The following is a 19,188-nucleotide window of genomic DNA, read 5'->3' on the forward strand; positions in this document are numbered from 1 at the left end:
ATGTGTCAGCCTACAAATGAATGTATATGAATGCCCACAAACGCAGCCTAGATGTAGCATGAACATCTTAAACCTATTCATATGTTGTCAAACTTATGGAATCTGCTGCCATTGCCCTACCTGTATGCTTGGGTGCATACATGTGTATGATCACACCCTGTGTGTGCTCTGTGGGAAATACATTCCACAGGATGCTATTTGTGGTGAAACCCTTAAGCAGTCATTTTCCTGTTGCATTGACTCCAAGTCTTTTCTCCATTTGCACAAACCTGAAGATATCAACTTATCTGACCCTCTCAGTCACAAAACAGCTCAGAGGTGCTTTTCTGAAAATACACAGTATCTGCAGTTTATTTTTCAGTTTGGTATAAGGGGGCAGGGGTTGTTCAAGCATGAACTTTTTTCTTAGACATGCATCCCATGGACAACTCAGGGCAGAGAGTCTCTAGTCCTTCACCAGACGGTAGATGTGATGCTGGGCACCGTGGTCACTAGTTGACACCTCAAAAACATATGCTATGCAAAGCAAGGTCTCCTGTGTGTCCCTGTTTGTCACAACCTAGACAGAAAAGGAGAAGAAACTGAGATAGCAACTCCTGTTTCTCTGCATACATATTCAAACACATTCAACATAGACCAAAAATTCAGTAACAGGCAAAGAACAGAGCAGCATGGGAATGTTCCAGAGCTTGGTCACTACAACCCCAGTCTATTTGCCCATACATCCAAGCAAAGCACTTTCACAGCATCAGGACTACGATGCAATGAAGCGACATGGAAGGTGAGCAGAGTCCACTGTGGAGGAAAGAAAGCTGTGACCAAGCAGTGACCTCATAAGTGGAAGCAGGTCCACTAGGTCCTCTATTGCCACCCCCCATGGTGTTGCAGATTTCAGTAAAGATGAGATGTTTCACAGAAAATCTCTTTTTGCTCTGTTTGTTGGGTATAGAGAGGCTGCCTCCTGTAGCACATCCACTCCTGCTCATGTATGTGTTGATATATCCCAGCCATGAACACTTCTTTCCCTCCATCTACTCCTGCTTGTCTGTGGTATGAAACATGCAGAAAGCAGTTATAGTGTTCCTCAGTATGAATTACAGCACACAGGCCTTTCATCTCTCAGTCCTTCATGCTTTTGCCCATTTAAAAAATCTCACAGCATTTATATTCCTCTTTTCTTCCAGATGCTACTCCTCCTTTCTTGCAAATGCTAAATATCTTAGTACAAATGTGAATGAGTAAAGCCTCCTTAAGTCCTGTGAGGTATATTATTAACCTTGTGTGAGGTTAATAATGTGAGAGCACTATTAACCTTGTTTTATAGATGAGCTACGTAAGCCACAGAGCAGTGAAACAAGTTGCCTGAAGTCCCACAAGATCTCCAGAGGATGGAACAAAGACCACTTGATTTCCATTCTTTCATACAGCCTCTAGCATATTTTCTACTTAAACAACCTCAGGTTCTCTGGCATATCTGTGACGCATCTTGCAGAGGTGAGGACAGAACTTGGCTCATTAGGAAAATCCACCTTTTAAGCTGTCTCTGCCCTCTCAAATTTAGGCTGCATCTGATCCAGGCTCAGATGCTATAACATATACACTAATGCAAATCTAGTAGCTGTAGCCTTGTAGTACTGCCCTACCTAGAGGTTGAAGTGATTCATGAAGTTGTCACAGAGCTTCCCCCAATATGCTCCTTCCTTTACATGCCTCCACTTTCTGTCCAGGTTCCTGAGAAACCAACATTTTTTCCTACCTAATCAGTGAAGAACGCTCCCCATGGCAAAATTATATAGCCACTTAACAGTGCTATTGTGTCTGGTTTTACCTTGCAAAAAGGTCCAGAGCACAAAAAGCAACTCAACGTTTGTCCAATAGCGGAATGAGCATTTCCTCATTGACTTGTGCATCTTTCTCCTTCCTTTATCACCCTGCCTCAGGAGTTCTCCCTTTACCTTTCTTTTTTTTTTTTTTTCTCTCTTACTCAGGCCTCTCATATTCTTCTCCTGAGTTACTATCTCTAGAGCTCCATAAACGGTCTTGAGGTGTGATACACATGAGAGATACTAAGTTCAGTTAGATGCTGCTTTGACTCACAACAGTGAACTCCTAGATGGGGCTTACATGTTTCCAAGTTCCAACGAAAAGCGTTGAAAGGCCCACCTGTAAAATAGTAAAGTTCTCCAGCACACTGTTCATCATATATTTCTCAGGAAGGTGCTTGAGTTTATGAATGAAGTTTATCATATATTCGCAGAGAGGGGAACGGTGAATGCGATAGGAATAGTGTCCATTTTCATAGCGTGCATACTCTGTCTGCAATATAAAACACAAAAGGGGTATATGGGACTAATGTTGTCACATTAGTATAATAGCATTAATCACATAAAGGGAGTCAGATCAGAAAAATTACAATGGCATTTTCAAGTCATTTTACTAACAGTAATGAGGTGGTTAATCATTCCTCTACAGAATTCACATCAGTCTCTTTGAGCCCTGTAACTTCTTCAGATTGATTTCTTGTTGCTTTAGAACAGTGGGTTCCAGTTTATGAGCAGCAAACTGCCAAGGAACTGTGAAAGGTAACTAAAAGGAGCAGATCAAGTGCTCCTAGTAAAGGTGACTATATGCTCAGGATACTTCACAGCTGGAAAGGACTAAAGCCTTCTGGTACTTGTGAGAGATAACATTGTATCTTTGCTTCCCCTTAGAAGAGGGCTGAACAATAGTACACAGAGGAATTTTTTTGTTCACATTCACATCTTAGCTCCTGTATATTTCATGTTCCTTTGAACAAAAGCTGAGGTTAGATTCTATCATTTCACAGCAGACTCTTTAAGTACCTATTACTTCCTTTCACAGCAACAGCTTGGTCTCCTTTCCTGTGCACCACGACACCTTTCTTGGGTTTATCTATCCCATCACGCAAATACATAACCAGACTTCAGGCATGTCTTATATGGCTGGAGATGAGTCTTGAGGAAGGATGTATCTGGAACTGATTGCTGACACAAGAACACCTGATGTTCTACACGCTGCTGCTCCTCCTATCTCTAAAGGCTCCTTGAGAAAGAGAGCAGCAGGAAGCAGGTCAGAGCAGCTTTCTTAGCTGCTGAATGTGGCATCAGAAGAATTTCTTCAATGCCAGATATATGCATAATTATGCAGGTCCACTGTTGCTCAAGCTGTAAGTGTACAAACACTAAGAAAAGCCTCATAAAATCACAAGACCATAGTCTGCAAATTATTACAGTCTATTAATTAATGGCTATAGTCTATAAATACTCTGTTTAGAAACACTGATGGGAGTGAGATGTTGCCTATGTGTTTTCACCTTTCTGGACTACAAGACAAGGGTCCAGGTTTCCTAGCTTTTTTTTGCTCCCCTAAAAAAACCCAGAGAATCACCAGGCCTGAGAGTCTTAGAAATTCACATGTTTTCAGAAACTGAGATTTAAGGAAAAAGTAGCAGACACTACCAGACCTTCAATGGTGTCCTGAGACAAGGCTACAGCTGGAGCAGTCTTACACCTCTGTGTTTCAGAAATAATAATCTATGGCATTCATCTTTCTGACAACAACTATGACATATATTTTGCATTGAGATATATGCAGGCTACAAATACTTGAAGTGATAAAACAGCAGCCAGAGGGAGCCCTGCACCCAGGTGCCTACTGCCTACCTCCACTTTCTCCACCACCTGCTTTCCAAAGGAACACACTTTGGTGGAACAGGTAATGACCATGTTTTCTGGGCTCTCATATTGGCTGGAAACACCATAGAACGATCTGGATTCATCTTCAACATTGGTGTTCAAATCAGCCTGCCAAAAAAAATAAGGCAAGACAAATAGATAGTTATCAACAGATGGTTGTAGTGCTTTTTCACCATTACCTAAGGGAGTCTGGTGTAGCCAAGACTGTAAGGTATTGAAGTGTCCAAAGCTCATTAAGCAGATTAGTGCACCAAACAAGCAAGGGTAATCTGAAGAATATGCACTAAAATCCAGTTCCTGCTTCAGAAAATGGTAGTGAGGATTTGCATACACATATCTGGGGAATATTATCTTAACATTAAAACCATATGACACAGTCCATTGCATTATCTGATATTTACTATAACTGAACAGTGCCAGGACAACCTGGAGGTACTCACAAAGCATGGGGAGAGCATACAGGAGGGCACTGTACAGACAGAGCAATGCAACAGACAGGCTAGACTGGATTGTCTCACTAAGGAGGAAAAATAAGGGTACAGCAACTGTAATACAGCTTTTCCACCCTAGATATGCAGGTAACAGTAAAGAGACAGAGCAGAGAGAAGGAATGTGTGAGTACACACACACACACACACATACTATGCTCAGGTACTGTGATATGAAGAATGTAAGTAGACAGGATGCAAGATAAGGAATGTAGGTTGCTGATGGATCCAGCCCACTTCCACCTGAATACAAAAACATCTCAGTGAGCAGCCACAGTTTTCAAATGTGAGCGCCTAAGGTTGGCCAACTGAAGCCTCCTGGTGGGACCTAACTCCTAAAAATCCCCGTTGCCTGAAGCTTCCACCAGGGGTCATTAGAACGACATTCAGGGAAAGAAGAGGTGGTTCCCTCCAGCTCTGAAAACAGAAAAGGTGCCCGAGAATGCCCAGTTCGGCTTCCTCCCTTTCAAAAGGAGAAGAGTAGACCTTCCCTGTAGCCCGCAAGTCCAGGTGCTAGCTCACATCAGCAGAAAAGCAACGATCTGTTCCCATAGGGTACTTCAGGCTATTCTTCCTGCTGATCTGAGGGAAACAAGAAACTGCTACAGTGGATACAGTGGATACAGTGGATACAGTGTGAACAGGACTGCATTAGATGCCATTCTAGCATGGGTTTCTTAGCTGATGTCAGTGAAGGTTTTTTATTCGAGATCTAGAGCAGTGCTTAGGATAAGCAATGCTAGCCTTGGAACTGGACCAGTGCAATAATGATTCCCCCTGTTCTTTGCCATACAAAATACCTGTCTCTGCCATAAGATAATGCTGTTAGCTTAAGTAGCAATTTCACAAAAATGTAAGTCAATCAAGAAAGTGCCAGTCCAGCCTTCTCTCCATCTGTAGCCACACAAGCTTGCTGCTGCCTTTATGCCACCATTAGCAATTCTATGACTTCGTAGTTAGCCAGATGAGAGAGCCGATCCCAGCCAAAACAAGTTTTGTTGTGGTTTTCAGTCAGACAAGAAAGCTCACTTGGATCCCCACAAAACTGCATAGGCTGGAAGAGGTGAGAACACATACAAAAACTGAGGGCACAAAGAGTGCCTGTTTTGACAGCAACATATAGGTTGGCTTGAGCCTCTTGGGAAACTGCACCTCAAAGTTGTAGACTGATAACACCAGACTGGTCCCACTACCAAGAGAGAGCAATCTCACTGTCCCAGAGCAGTTTGTATTTCCCCGTTCCTCTTGTACTGACACAAGCGTTTCTGTAGCTGTATTACAAGACTCACTGAGGAATTGCTCAGGTTGGTGTCAGTGGGATCAGTTCCCTGACCTGATCCAGGAGAACTTCTGTATGTTCAAAGAACATGTGTTGGAAGGGTAGGCAGCAATAGGGAAAGCAGAAGGCAGGACTGCTTCTTGTAAAGGAATGGCTGGGTTTGAGTAACTACAGCAGTAACTAGGAACCTCCTAAAAGCCAAACTTTTTTGTAATTCCTTTCCAGTTAAAAGTTTTGTCCCTAGACAGTCAGGCTGCACCCTTTCTGTACCACAACACTCACCAGCAGTTCCCATCGCACAGAGTTATCGTCACAGAAGAATTCACCATTTTGCCAACAGTGATGCCAAAAGCACTAGCAGGAAGAGCAGGCATGAAGTATTTCCATTCAATCTTATTCCCATGGCTGTTAACTTGCCAATTAAGGTGTATGAAGGAGGAAGTGGTAAAGGAAATAAAATAACCATCTCCCCATTTATTTCAGAAAATCCAGTTCCATTTTCCACTTCGCACAACACTGGGGCATTGCTGCCACTATGCCATTGTGCACACATATTTCCACCTAGAGAAAAAACTACCACCTGCATTAGATAAATGATGTCACAGAAGATCAAAGCAAATAAACCAATAAAATCCAATTACTATTTTTTTTTTTTTAAGTACAAACTCAGAAGCAAGTGAAAGCAAGATTTAAGATAGGTTTTTCATGATGTACAGTGGGCAACGCATCTCTTGGGCTGTCTCCTAGAGTAGCAATTGTAGCATTCAGATAATTCGAGGGGGACAAAGTTTCAGTCCAGGCAGGATGACAGAGTGCTTCAATGTTCCCATCAACACTGACAGCATTAGGGATGGGCATGCAGCCTTCATTCTGCTCACTCTACTCTTAATGGAGAGCATAACAGCACAGTATCTAAACACATGATCCCAAATCACTCTTGGAAGTGACTGTGTTGTTTCCCACTGTTTCTACAAAAATCCTTAACAGTTGTACCATCTTCACCACAGATTATAGATGAGAGAAAGTCCATTTGTCAGAATGGCTTTCCTTCTTCTCTGTGATTCCCCCTTTTAAGGAGAATCCTTTTCTCTGAAGTAGCGACAGATCTTCAATTGTGAATACTTGTGAATACTCTCAGCCCTAAATAAGTAATACATTCATACCAGTTTACACCAGCTGTTCACTCATGCCTTCAGGTTTTCCTAAATTTGTCATCTCCTGCATACCATATATCCAAGAGCATGCTCTGATTTATCAGGAGATAGTAATACAAAGCTGGCAATTTTTTTATTCTCATGTTTGCTTCTTCTCAGAATATAGCTTCACAAAACAATTTATCCAGCTGAATAGGTCGTGATTCCTCTTTAACAACTTATGACTTTTTGCCCCCATAGTATTCTGCCTCCTCACTGAGTTGAAAACAGATTTGAGCACACATGGTAAAATATATCAGTAAAACAATTTAGATTTAAAACTTTTTAAAAAATCATTTTACATTGTTAACATTTGCACCACTGAGGTAGTGATAACTCTTGCACAAGACTTGGCAACAACAGCTGGAGGAAGATTGGAAGATTTTACATTGTCATGACCACATAAGTGACTTTAATGCAGTGTTACGCTCTGATGGTTTGTTTCCACTGGAGTAGCATGTGTGGGTAAATCCAGGCTAGCTTTAGCATGGTAGCAGAGGTATTAATAGGAACAAGACACAGGTATTACAGACGTACTCATAATTCAACTTGCCAACTGAATTATTATGGTCATGCTGAAGTCCTTGCTATCAAATTTTCCACTCCATAGGTATGCAGCTACTTTGTTTGCCCAACAAATGTTCATGTTTTTAGAGAGTAGCAATGCTACTCTATTCTGGTTTAGGTTTTTACTGAGTTGCTGTAATACTCATTTACATGTCAATGCAACTAACTTTATTGTTTATTTGATTCATACTCCAGCTGTCTGAATAGAGATTAATTCCTTCCCTTCTCCAAAAAGGAACTAGACTAGGAGTCCTTCACAATATTTTTCAGCTATTTTCCTTAGGAGTGTTTAAAACAATGTATGGACCCAATTCCGCTCTTCCAAAGAAATTGTCCCACTGAGTCAAAAGAACAAAGGGTCAAGGCTGCAGAAGACTGGTCAGACCACTGCTACATAAACATAGTAGAGGCCCTCACTGCAGACAAACATTTTCAGATTGTCACTAGTAAAGTTAAGGTTACATTCCCCTAAATCCTTAATGGCAAACTAAAAAGAAAAAAAGAAAAACAAAAAAAAAAGTGTAATCAATAGCAGGCAAAGCAGAAAGGTGCTAGTTTCACTTCATGAGAAAAGCTTCAATGAGCCCTAAGAAGCCACTCCAAGTGCCTCCACAATTTGGCAAGTCTCCCATCAAAAGACCATACCATAGAATTTCACAGCTAGTTAATATCTAATTGATCAACTATTTTGCTGTAGGAAAAATTATGGTAATACTATTTGAATTAAGCAGTCATTGCCATTCACTAACATTATGTAAAGCCAGGTTCCTGGAAGCCCTGTTGCAGTGAAGCAACGGAGTCATGTTGGAACTCCCTGATGTTTACACTGAACCTTTTATTCTAAAGCACATCCCATATTATGGGCTAAGACCGTCAGGCATGTCTTAGGTCAGTCAACAAGAGCGGTGCACCCACCTCCTTCTGTCACCTCTGAAAATCTGAGACCATATATGTACATGGAATTCCAGTAACTCCAGGGAATGACAGTAGCAGCTAGCTGAGGGGTCTGGTTCATTTGCAGGAGAATGCAGCTACAGCAACCTCAGGCAGATACTGCTGACCTTACAGTTACAGCTTATATACTTACTTACAGCTGCTGCTTATCACCCTCTCATGGAAGTTATTGCCCCCATAACAGAGATTATTTAGCACACACCCATCTGCTCTTGAATTATTTGTAACCTGTTTTATTCACGTAAACTGTGAATGGCAATGATGTACACGAATACAAGACCAAATAAACCCTTAGAAGAGGAACTCTGATCTGTTAGCCTTCGCTGCTACGGAGATGATTACCTCCTGAAGGGAGACAAGGCAGAAAATTGAGGAAAAATACCATTTGCCATGGCCAAATTAACTTCTAAATGTCTACTGGACACTGAGGTAAACGCTAATGGATGCCCAGGATTGTACCAGGACAAAATCATGCTGTACATCATGGGTCTGTAATGGCCAAAAGAGCTACTGCTTTTAACTTAACATCTAAAAATGCTACAGCCTCCATGCTTAGATTCCTATGAGCTCCTCAGAACACACAGGCCATCAGGACTAGAAACCACATTACTGCTTTGGGGAAAGGACTCTTTCTTTTTCTTCACTTTCTGTTTTTTTCTCTGAAAAAACCCTTGTGTCAAAGCACATGCAGTCCTGCAGTGAGCACCCAAGGTGAGCAGAGAAAGTTCTGCTTTACTCTGTCCAGTACATTCCTTCCCTCTAAGATGCAAAAGAATAATAGTGACTATGACTTAAAGGAAATTCATCTTCCAAGGACTTCATCAAGTAGGAAAGCTAATCTTCATCTTATAGTGTGGGAATGCATGGACTTGTTGAATACATAAATGAATGTGATTCAGATCTGCAGATTAGAACCTAGATGCCTCAGGTCCTCACGGACAATTATACTAGTATGTCCAACAACAAGTGAGGTAACTCTTGAATAGGTTCCTTATCCCAGCCTACGCACCCAAATGAGACATAGTCAGGATTTAGGAAAGTCCACTGAGTTGTCTTGCCTTCCAGATTTGTACTAGCTGCTGCTAGCAACAAGGTGAGACTGCAGCAGGGGCAACAACAGCATTCAGCTGGCTTTGTGGTGTCTAGTACTCAAACAGTTATTCTCTGTCTTTTTAAGGGCAAACATATAAACTCAAATAGATGAAGCATATTACAAGCTAAATCTGAGTGATGAGCCACCAACTGGACCATACTACTTTATTGGACAAAGTCAGGGTTCTGGCTTTCTGTCCAAGAAGTTCTAAATGCAAAAAGCGGTGCACGCTCTAGCATAACATCAATCTGGTGTGTCTGGGATGCATTCAACTTACTATGCAAGCTCAGCACAAATGGCGTACTTGTCCATAGCTTGCCTCATGACTTCCAAACATACTGAATCTGAAGTATCTGTCATCTTCCATGTCCCAGAGATTTACATATTGCATGCAAGAGAGCTGATTTATCTGTTTTGGGGGAAACATCTGAGATTTACTCCTTTCCAGAGAAGTAAGCAGCATTTTTAAATACCTACAAGACAAGTTTTCTAGATGGAAGAGAAGGGATTTGATAAAGGAAGGGTATAGTAACCCTCAGCAAGCTAGTATTACTTTTTTTGGTTCGGTTTGGTTTTTTTGTTGTCATTTTTTTTTAATCATATTAGTAACTGAGTCTTTTAGCAGCTCTGTTGAAAACAGCTCTGATGAACTTGAGTTTATCACTCAACTTCTGAGAAAGAAGAACAACTTCAAGCCCGAGAAAGAAACACAGAAAAGTAGGCATTGTGCACTGTCCTAACCATACACTAACCCAAGATTTTTGTCTGATATTTGGTGGGAGTAAGAAATGTGACCTTTGGGAATCAGTGTTCAGCCTATATGAGGCTTTGAAAAGCAATTATTAGACAAGAGCCCAAATGGCATTAAATCCTGTGAGAAATCATAGCTTGCCAATATCTTGCACACAGGTCCCACATAGTCAATGCAAAGGCATATGCTGAACAATTCTTTAAGAACAGTCCAAAACTTGTGCCACTGCTGCTTCAGCCTCCAAGAAAGGGGAGAGTTTCTGAGTTAGTTGAAGATAGCAGAAATCCTTTTCAACAGTACAGGTAGCTGTGACTTAGCTAGCCCCAGGATTGTGTTATTTTGACATGCAGAAGACAGATTCCCTCAGCAATTCAATCTATCAATCTGCTTTTTGCTGCAAACAATCTCTATATACTGTTGAACACGGTGGGGAATAACTTTGGTGAAAGAAGTACCATTGACAGAGTTCCCTTACATAATGTAGCAATTGGAAGGAGGTGGTGCTGGTGACTGTAGGTGAAATTAATGGGCTGTCAGATCCATTCTCAGAAAAAATGTGCAAAGATCATTTTTGCTAGCTGCTGTCTTGTTTGCTGCCTCAGAAGAAGTGCCAAGGACAGAATGGACATGGAGACCAAATTACTATTTCCATGCTCTCCAAGCAGTTTCTGCCAGGTCAGGATTGAAGGTATACAGTGACCAGGACAGGGTGCCAAGGGGAATTTGCACTGCTGCTGTTTTGACTGGATTTGCTTGGTACAGGAAAGAAGCCAAGTACAGGACAGCAGTCTCCAGCCCACCCCTTCACCCACTTCCACAAAAGCAGAATTCATTTACTGGAAAGAAAACACTCAGTGATTTGCTTGTTCCAGCTTGCCTGTCACTGAGGAGAAGAAATTACTACATATATTTATCAGCAGCAGGAATGGCCTCCCAGGTAATTCTCCTGATCCATCCCTTTGCAGATGGCTGATCTGGACAGTACTGCCTGTCCTGAATTCCTGGTTTGTCATTTCCCTTCTATCTTTCACCCAGAGTCTCACAACTTCTGAAAGATTTAAGATGCAACTGTACCATTCTGCTAATGTGCAAAGCCCTGAAAATGCTTCTTCCCCATACTATTAATAACGATGCATATAGGAGGAGTTCACGGAGAGAACCAAGTAACAGGTGGTAGAGATAATATTACACTGGAAAAGAGCAAAGCTGCCACTGCCCATGTGTTGGGAGGCTAATGTGTCACATTCATTGTCATGTGCTAGAATGCACTTGGAGCACAGAGAAATGTCACACAGATGTCACACACAACCTGCCAATTGAAGTCCAAGAGTTAGTTTATCATATCAAACTCAAAATGCCAAAATCAAGGAAGAATTGCAAACACTTCTTATGTTTCAAACTAATCAACTTCTAACTCTCAGCTATTGTATAAATAATTTAAAGCACCATTGAACAAACATGAATATTTCTTTCTCAGTCACACTAGATCCTAATTGCTATCAGTGATGTCAAGAAGCCCCAACCCCAGTGTTTAGAGTTAGGCTTCTGGTGCACAACAGATCATCTGGTATATTCAATGCTTAGTGCAGTAATAGCAGGTTTCTGCCTCAGGTTCTTCAAGCCTAAAACTACATATACACAAACCCAGCTTATTCAATGCCTTAATTTTTTCAAGTCTTTTTCACCTGCAACCACCACTTCAATTCAGAACCTTTCAAAAATCAATCATATTTTCATGTCTCAAAACACCCCTTCAGGTATTTAACTCTACTCCCCAACTTCAACATTATCAGTAATTTGCTTTTGTATAATACTTTTGTCCTAAAATGATGCTATAAACTCAACAGTGTAGCAATTGCTTTATCCAACACATCTTTGGACATCAACAGCATATTTGTGTATCTGTCCAGAGAAATCAGGTAGCAAAATGAAAAAGCACCTTAGCATATACTGTTACAGAGGAATAACAATGCAGAGGCATATAAAAATCTCAGCTGAAACCTAGTTTTCTTCTGTTAAACTGTTATTTTTTAAATCACATTGTCTTATCTGTGAAACATGCTTATTGGTGGGAAGGTTGCAGTACACACATCTATCGCAATACACCAAACTCAGGAAGTCCTATTGACATGAGTAGCATGGTGCCTTATAGGCACAGCTCACATGCTTTGTTTAGGTAAAAGACTGCATTACTACAGTATTTCAGGCATGTTGAATGCAAAGTTTTTCAACAAAATGGTTTGGAGTTTTCCTCAAAAAAAAAGCCCACATTTTCTGGCACAACAGTTTTTTTAAACTGCTTTAGTTATATTGCCTTAGAGATCCTAGCTGAAATCTTACAAGAGCATTAATGTAAGTACTCCTGTGGAGCACAGTGCAAATCATAAACATGACTCAATCCTTGCTCATTCAGAATATGGCATCAGGAATGGTGTTTTCATCCTCTGCCTACTACAGTCTACACTGAGAAACAAATACAAGACTGAATGATTTACTTCTTAAAAGCCTTAGCAGCTTCCATTCATCAGTGACTAGACTTGTAAACTTAGCTTATTTTTAAGTGACAGCCTGTAGTGTGTCCCCCAATAAAACCTCATATTAACTCCAGATGGTATTCAAAAATGCAAAGGTACAAAAAAAAAGGAATCAGAAAGTCAAAATACTAAACCAAGCCCAGAAATATCACTGTCATTATAAGTGTACAGATGCAGAGCCTCAGATCATCAAGTATATGCTGGAGTAAAGGTGTTTCAAATCCTATGTCACATCTCTTTATGCAAGCCAAATTTCAGTGAGTTGGTACCCTCTGAACACCAAACTCATGTGGGCCCAGAAACAGTCCAACATAATGACATGTCACCATTTGCACTGTGAAGCACAATGGCATAGTTTTTGCAAATTTGAGCTAACTCACAAAAATCCAAATAGAGTGAGTATGCTTTTGTCAGGCTGATTTCTGCCAACATACCAGAAGTCATTTCAGCAATATATTATCAGCATAATCCAATTTCATTATATGTCTCTCAAATTTTGTCTGTCCTTGTGCCTGCAGTAACCATGCATCTGTACTTGGATAACACAAAATGCAGATAGTGAGATAGAAGTGATGGAAAGATGTTGCCTCTGACTGAGAAGTTACTCAGCACTGTACAGTTACTCAGAGTACACAGAGAATAAGTTCCTCTGAATTCTTCTCTTATACATAAATAAAGATTTAAAGGGTCCAAGTCACCACTAGCAAATACTGTCTCCAGGCACTAGTCAAGAACTCTACAGATGACATTGTGAAAGACACATCTTCCTCCAGGCCAGAATGACAGCCTTGTGCAGTCAAGGAAAAATCTCTAGTGACAGTCGTGACTGTATTACACTGCCTACACAGGAAAAAATTGTTGGGAGGAGGCAGTATTCTAACAGCTAGCAAGGTCACCGCTTTTAAAGTGAGAGCTTCATTGCAAATGGGTACCCTACAAAGGGTCCTTCCCTTACCCAGAATTTGACAAGGAAGAAGGCATTAGCTGGCCCCCTTTCAAAGAGCTCCTTCAGGCCCCCTTTTTTCTCAGGGAACTTGTCATAGATCTGCCGGATATCCACTGCCTCGAGGTAGGCATCATTGTAGCTGGGGTTTGACTGCCCAATGTGCACAAACAGGTGTTTGTTATACTGCAAGAAGAGGAAAAACATGGAGTTAGGAAATCATTCAGTATGTACTGAACATTCATGGTCCTTCACAGAAGAACTGAACTACTGGAAGTCACTGAAGATTTGACAGCACTTGTTAAAAGAGCAGAAATATCTCTCCTAATACCAGCTTATGCTGTTATTTCTTTCCTATCAATATATCCATGGTTCTTGCTTCTTATGAAAAATTATTGCTGGGTTTTTTTCCTAAATTATTGCCTGATGCTGCTTCTATCCAGTCTGAAATAACCTGAGAAACAGTGTTACCTGTCACAGGTCACTCAGTCAAACATCAATGCTCCTGTCTGAAGAGCTGCCTGAAATCCCACAGCAAGGTACCAGCCAGATACTGTCACCTTTTCTGAACTTTCCTGTCTCAGACAGAGAAAATGTAACTGGCCCATCATCAATTTACGTCTCAAGATCACAAGGTTTAGTGAGATGGGAAAATCTTACTACTACCATTTTATAGTTGGCACAATAGAAACACATTGATATAAACATGTCCCAGTTAACCCCAAATTTAAGTTCCCAGCACACCAGAGAAATAGGTGGCTTCATATGATCTTACCATCATCTGATTCTGGGTCTATCCTCCAAGGCTGAAGGGGACAGCTAGAATAGCCCAGAAAGGGCTGTACCACTATCTTATGACCTCAGTGCCTTGAGCTTTAGTATGTGAACATCCATGACTCTGAAAAGGGAGGCCAGAACCACATGGCACAGAGCTGGCTATATCACTATAGGCAAAATTCTGTCCTCTAAGAGAAGGATATGTTGTGTTTCCCAAAGATGTCATTCTATTCTCAGTAAAGCAATGAAGTGAGTATTTCCATACACATACAGTAGTATAACACGTTCATGATGTACAAGAGATACTTGAAGACCAACAATTAATGAAGGGTAAAAGTCAGGTGTGTATCTTACTGTGTCTTGATCTTGTTGTTGTTCCAAGAATGCAGAGAATTCTAACATCCAAAGTTTGGAGCTAGCAACCCTTCGTCCTTGCCAAGCTGGTGCTGATGGAGAAGGTGAGAGGCCAGTAGGAGACTCAAACCCTAAGTACACGGGATTTATGTAACAAAATTTAGGACAAAAGTTGGTAACAGTTTTCCAGTAGAGCACTCTTTATCAAAGCTGACTAATTACATTTTCCTATGACTTTAGTTATCATGCAAAAATATAATTTACAAGGTTCTTATTCTTTCTGTGTTCTTGATGGCTTGTCAGTTACCATCTGCTAAGACGATACTGTCAGGGTTGGTAATGATGTAAAAGGCAACCTACCTGGTTTTGACACTAGAGAAAATAGGTTCAGCAACTTTAAGAGTACCTAGATTGAGCCCTAAATGAGCAGCGAAATAAAATTGCTTCAGTATCAGCATGAAGCATCACCATTAATATGACCATTAGTCTCTCAAGATTGGTAAACTGGGAAGAAAAATACATTTATTGTTCCACTTTATGAGAAATTGGAAAGGCAATCATGTTATGATGAAAAACAGAACATGCAGCATGATGGAAGAACAGTAGAGATACATAAACTTTTATTTTCCATGAGCCAGGAGGAAAAAAGAAACTCCAAAACAACCAACCTAAAACAGGAAAAAAATGGTTTTAAACTAAAACAAAATTTAAAAGCTTCAGCTCCTTTAGTAAAAAGATGGGAAGTGGTGATAAGGGGAAACTATATAAAAATTAATTTGGTGCTCACTGAAATACTTCAACAGGTAAAATTTTTTTTTTAATTAATTTTTAAGCTTTATAAAGTGTATGCTATTTTTAAGTTGGAATATAATTTCAAATCAGAGAAACTATATTTCCTTACCTACCTGGTAATGGCAGCAGGGGCTGTACAGCATAAGGTTGTTGAGAAAAAGGTTTCGTGCTATAGAAGTACACAAAGAGAGATGGTTAACAAAAAGCAAACAATTGAAAAAAATAACACCACAATCCTTGACCAACTATTTGTGCAAATTTGAGCAAGTATTTCTCCTAAAAAAGGAAGTGGCATGTCTTTGGGAAATTATGTTTCTGTGTGGGCAAGAGAAGATCATGGAGAAAGACAAAAAACAGCAAGGGACCAGGACTGGACTGAACGAGATTTACCTGCATGTGTTCAGCAGGCTCTCCCTGCAGACTTGTTTTTCAGAGATCCTTATCAGCCTATTAATACACTGGTGCCCATTTGTTTTGTTTATCCTTTTCTTTCAACCACAGATAGATTTAAATTTATACAAGTAGATATATGTCTGGCATCTCAGACTTTAAGGTCCAGATTCAACACCCACCACAACTGAACCTAGCTTTCAAGACAGCTCAGTTCCATGTTAACATGACTGTAAGAAAAATCAGAATATGGAGACATTATTTGACAGTAAGAAAAATCATTATATGGAGACATTATTTGACATCAGGGGTGGCAGATACTTCAAGCTCCTAAACGAAACTCTCACATTGATGCTTCCTCACTCACTTTCCAGCTAAAGGCATAAAATCTACTTTTATTTCTCCTGGGATGGCTTCCCTTCTTTTACTAGCCATTTTTTCTCACAGTGTTTTTTAATAGTATCTCTTCCCCGATCTGCTCCACAAACATTAGGAATAGAACCACAAGAGAGTAGGAACACATGGCTTGCACGAAGAACATACTCCCTTCCAGCTGCTTCTCCTTATGAGGACTTAAATTGCTCCTGTTAGGTTATGTGATAGAAACAAAGGAGCACAGAGGAACAATGGCAGGCAGAGTAACCTGAATAATATTCTTACACATCTACACCCAGGGTGACCAATCAGCCCATCAAGGCTCATCTCCACACTGAGGGGTGTCAGTAATGCCATCAGAGAAACAGAGCCCCTGACGCCAGCCCCTGCCAAAACTGTCATAGGAGAGCCATCAGCCCCATTGCCCAGGTGTAAAACAAAGCTGGGGAGGATTACAAACCAGTAACCTTACAAACTGATGGGGTTATGCCTAGATGGTATGGGACATGTTACAGAATGCAAGGGAAGAGCATTTTGGGATTGGTCAAGACTTATTATGGGGGATGTTTATGCAAATTATGGTGATAAAAGGTGCCAGTCACATGTAAGAAAGTCAGTACAGTTGTCTATGCCATGCTCTTTGTCAGTGCAGTATGTCCTATCTTCTCACTAAATTCTATTTCTAATTGTTTTCCTGCATGAGGAGCTCTCAGTTTTGTGTGTGTGTTTGTTTGTTTCTGGAGTGCGAGCAGCAATTGAGAGTTTTATCACTTGGGATTATCAAACCAGACTAGCCAGCAAGTACATGGTTTGGGAGCCAGCTGTGTGTGTCTCCAGAAGTAAGGATGCTTTCAGAGGGACAAAAAGGTTCAGAACAAATGACAGAGAGACTGTGCAGTCTGAAGGTCAACTGAAAGATGATTTTCTGTGTGTGTGTTTAACCCTGTGGGAGGTAAAAGTGAATATCCAGTTATAGGGTGGCCTGTGTATCTAAGCCCAGCTACTATAGAGATTCAGGGTCTGTGTGTTTGCGTGTGTGAGAGCGGCAGCTACTAGACAGATCCACAGGGCATGTGTATTTCTCACTAACACACCTTCACCCTCATCAGCCAGAAAGGGGTACAGGATGAAGTTGTTGCTGCTTGTACTTCTGTGAGTGCTCAGCATTGTCTGTCTGTGCCGTTCTGTGTGGCCAGATGTGTGTATATGTGCAATGTATATGCATATTTGTGTGTGCACCTACTGGGAATGCATGCTCAGCCTCACTACCGGTTGAACTTGTGAGCATGGAGTTGCAGCAGCTTCAACTTTATCAGGCTAATAGACTCAGCAGCTCCCTAAAAGAACCCATATTAGGCTGCTTGAGTCATGGGACAGTCAGGGGTGTAATCTATGCTGAAGGTACCATATGAAGACATGGAGTTTTATCTATTTAAGATTTTCTCATGACTGTCAGTTTGTCTTCAACCATGGGCCTTAAGTCTTGGACCCATCATCAAGGAATCTGTCTGAGAGCAGTTAACTATACATTATCTTAGCATTTTATAATTCTTGTAGCAGCAGAGAGAAATCATCAGAAGCATCTGCCATCACATGAAGGAATACTCACTCTTGGGAAGATCCAGCTTGGCCTGACAAAGCTCCTTGCCAAAACTGCAAAAGAACAACATACAGGCAAAAGTCATCAATCTTAGGACAGAGATGAAAAGCAAGGCTTATTCCTTTCTGGGTAAAGAAACTGCAAGCTCACAGACTTTTTAAGATGTGACTGAGCTATATCTTTTCTTTACACTTTCCCGGTTTCATCTTTGTGGAGGTGCTGACTGGTCTTAGTTTTCCCTCTACATACTACTACTAGTGACACACAAGCAATTGACCCATAGTGGTTTTTAATGTTAAATACTATGTATGCACCTTGTGTCCCTGTCTCCAAAGCTTTTTAATGATGCTTTTTCTGTTGGAGGGTCCATTTTCCCCAGGAAAGCTCCATGGGAATATTTTGGCAGAAATCAATGCTCAGCAAAAGCTCACTAGACCCAACTCAGACGTTATGGGATACTGACAGGCCTTACCTATTAAGGATTTTATATAAGGGCCATCCATTTGTGATCTAAGCACTAAAGATGAGCTTGGGAATTGTGAGCTTGAGAAAGGGTCAGGATGGCCCAAACAGTTTTAATCCAACAAGATCCTGGATTATGAAAGCAATTCAGACACCTAAAAATATTTCAGGCAGCTGAAAACCCAAAGGATCTCATTTGTTTTCTCATTTGTGTCATTTTAAAAAGAGCATACAGTGAAACTCTATTGTTTTACATCAGTGTGAGCAAAGAATCAGACTCAAACTTTTGAAGCCATATAACAGATATGCTCTAAAAAGACAATGCCTTTTGGCCCATTCTTTCTGATGTCCTCAGGATTTTCCTCAGCAGGTCCCAACACCCTTTCAAATACTCAGGTGTCTTCAGCCCAACTCCTCCAAGACTCACCCCAGAAACAGCAGGGTAGGCTGGTCGTGGGAGACCAGGCAAGGCCATTTTACTATGGAAGGCAGTTGCAGAGATGATCTGGGCAGATGACATTGTAGCCATACTCTGCATGGCTTTATCTTTAGCTGCCTGATCCTATGAGCAAGAGTAGAAACAGAAAAGACAGAATTATTATAAGGATAAACAAGTTGCCTAGTCTAATGCTGCATAATCACGATTCTCATCAGCTTCTTAATAGGGAGCAAGCATCTCTGAAAACCTGGGCAGCAGACTCACCAGTAACTGTCCTAAGAACTCTTCATGGCACGTGTGTCACCCATTGCTATAGCTTCAGATGTGATTGTCCTTTCTGAAATGCTGACATCACTGGTTTAGAGACTGCTAAGCATTTATCCTTTCTGTCTGAAGCTTTTGTTATGGAAAGTACAATCCTGACTCTTGTGTTTTAATCACTGGTAAGAATATTCAATAGGAAAGACTCCTGCTTATCAGA

At 40.8% G+C, this 19,188-nt stretch overlaps 1 protein-coding gene across 1 annotated transcript; it reads right to left on the bottom strand.

Moving 5' to 3' along the window:
- Positions 1-338: 338 nt before the first annotated feature.
- On the bottom strand, positions 339-18,806 carry TEAD4 (TEA domain transcription factor 4; the record flags this gene model as incomplete). The annotated part of the gene is made up of 8 exons (XM_080352141.1): positions 339-559; positions 2,164-2,316; positions 3,684-3,824; positions 13,531-13,704; positions 14,650-14,780; positions 15,555-15,610; positions 17,816-17,859; positions 18,696-18,806. 8 exons carry the CDS (start codon positions 18,804-18,806, stop codon positions 446-448), a joined length of 924 nt encoding a protein of 307 aa, XP_080208267.1. The 3' UTR covers positions 339-445.
- Positions 18,807-19,188: the final 382 nt, after the last annotated feature.

This window comes from Nesoenas mayeri (assembly GCF_963082525.1).
Source record: "Nesoenas mayeri genome assembly, chromosome: 1".
In the NCBI taxonomy this organism is placed as follows: Eukaryota; Metazoa; Chordata; class Aves; order Columbiformes; family Columbidae; genus Nesoenas; species Nesoenas mayeri.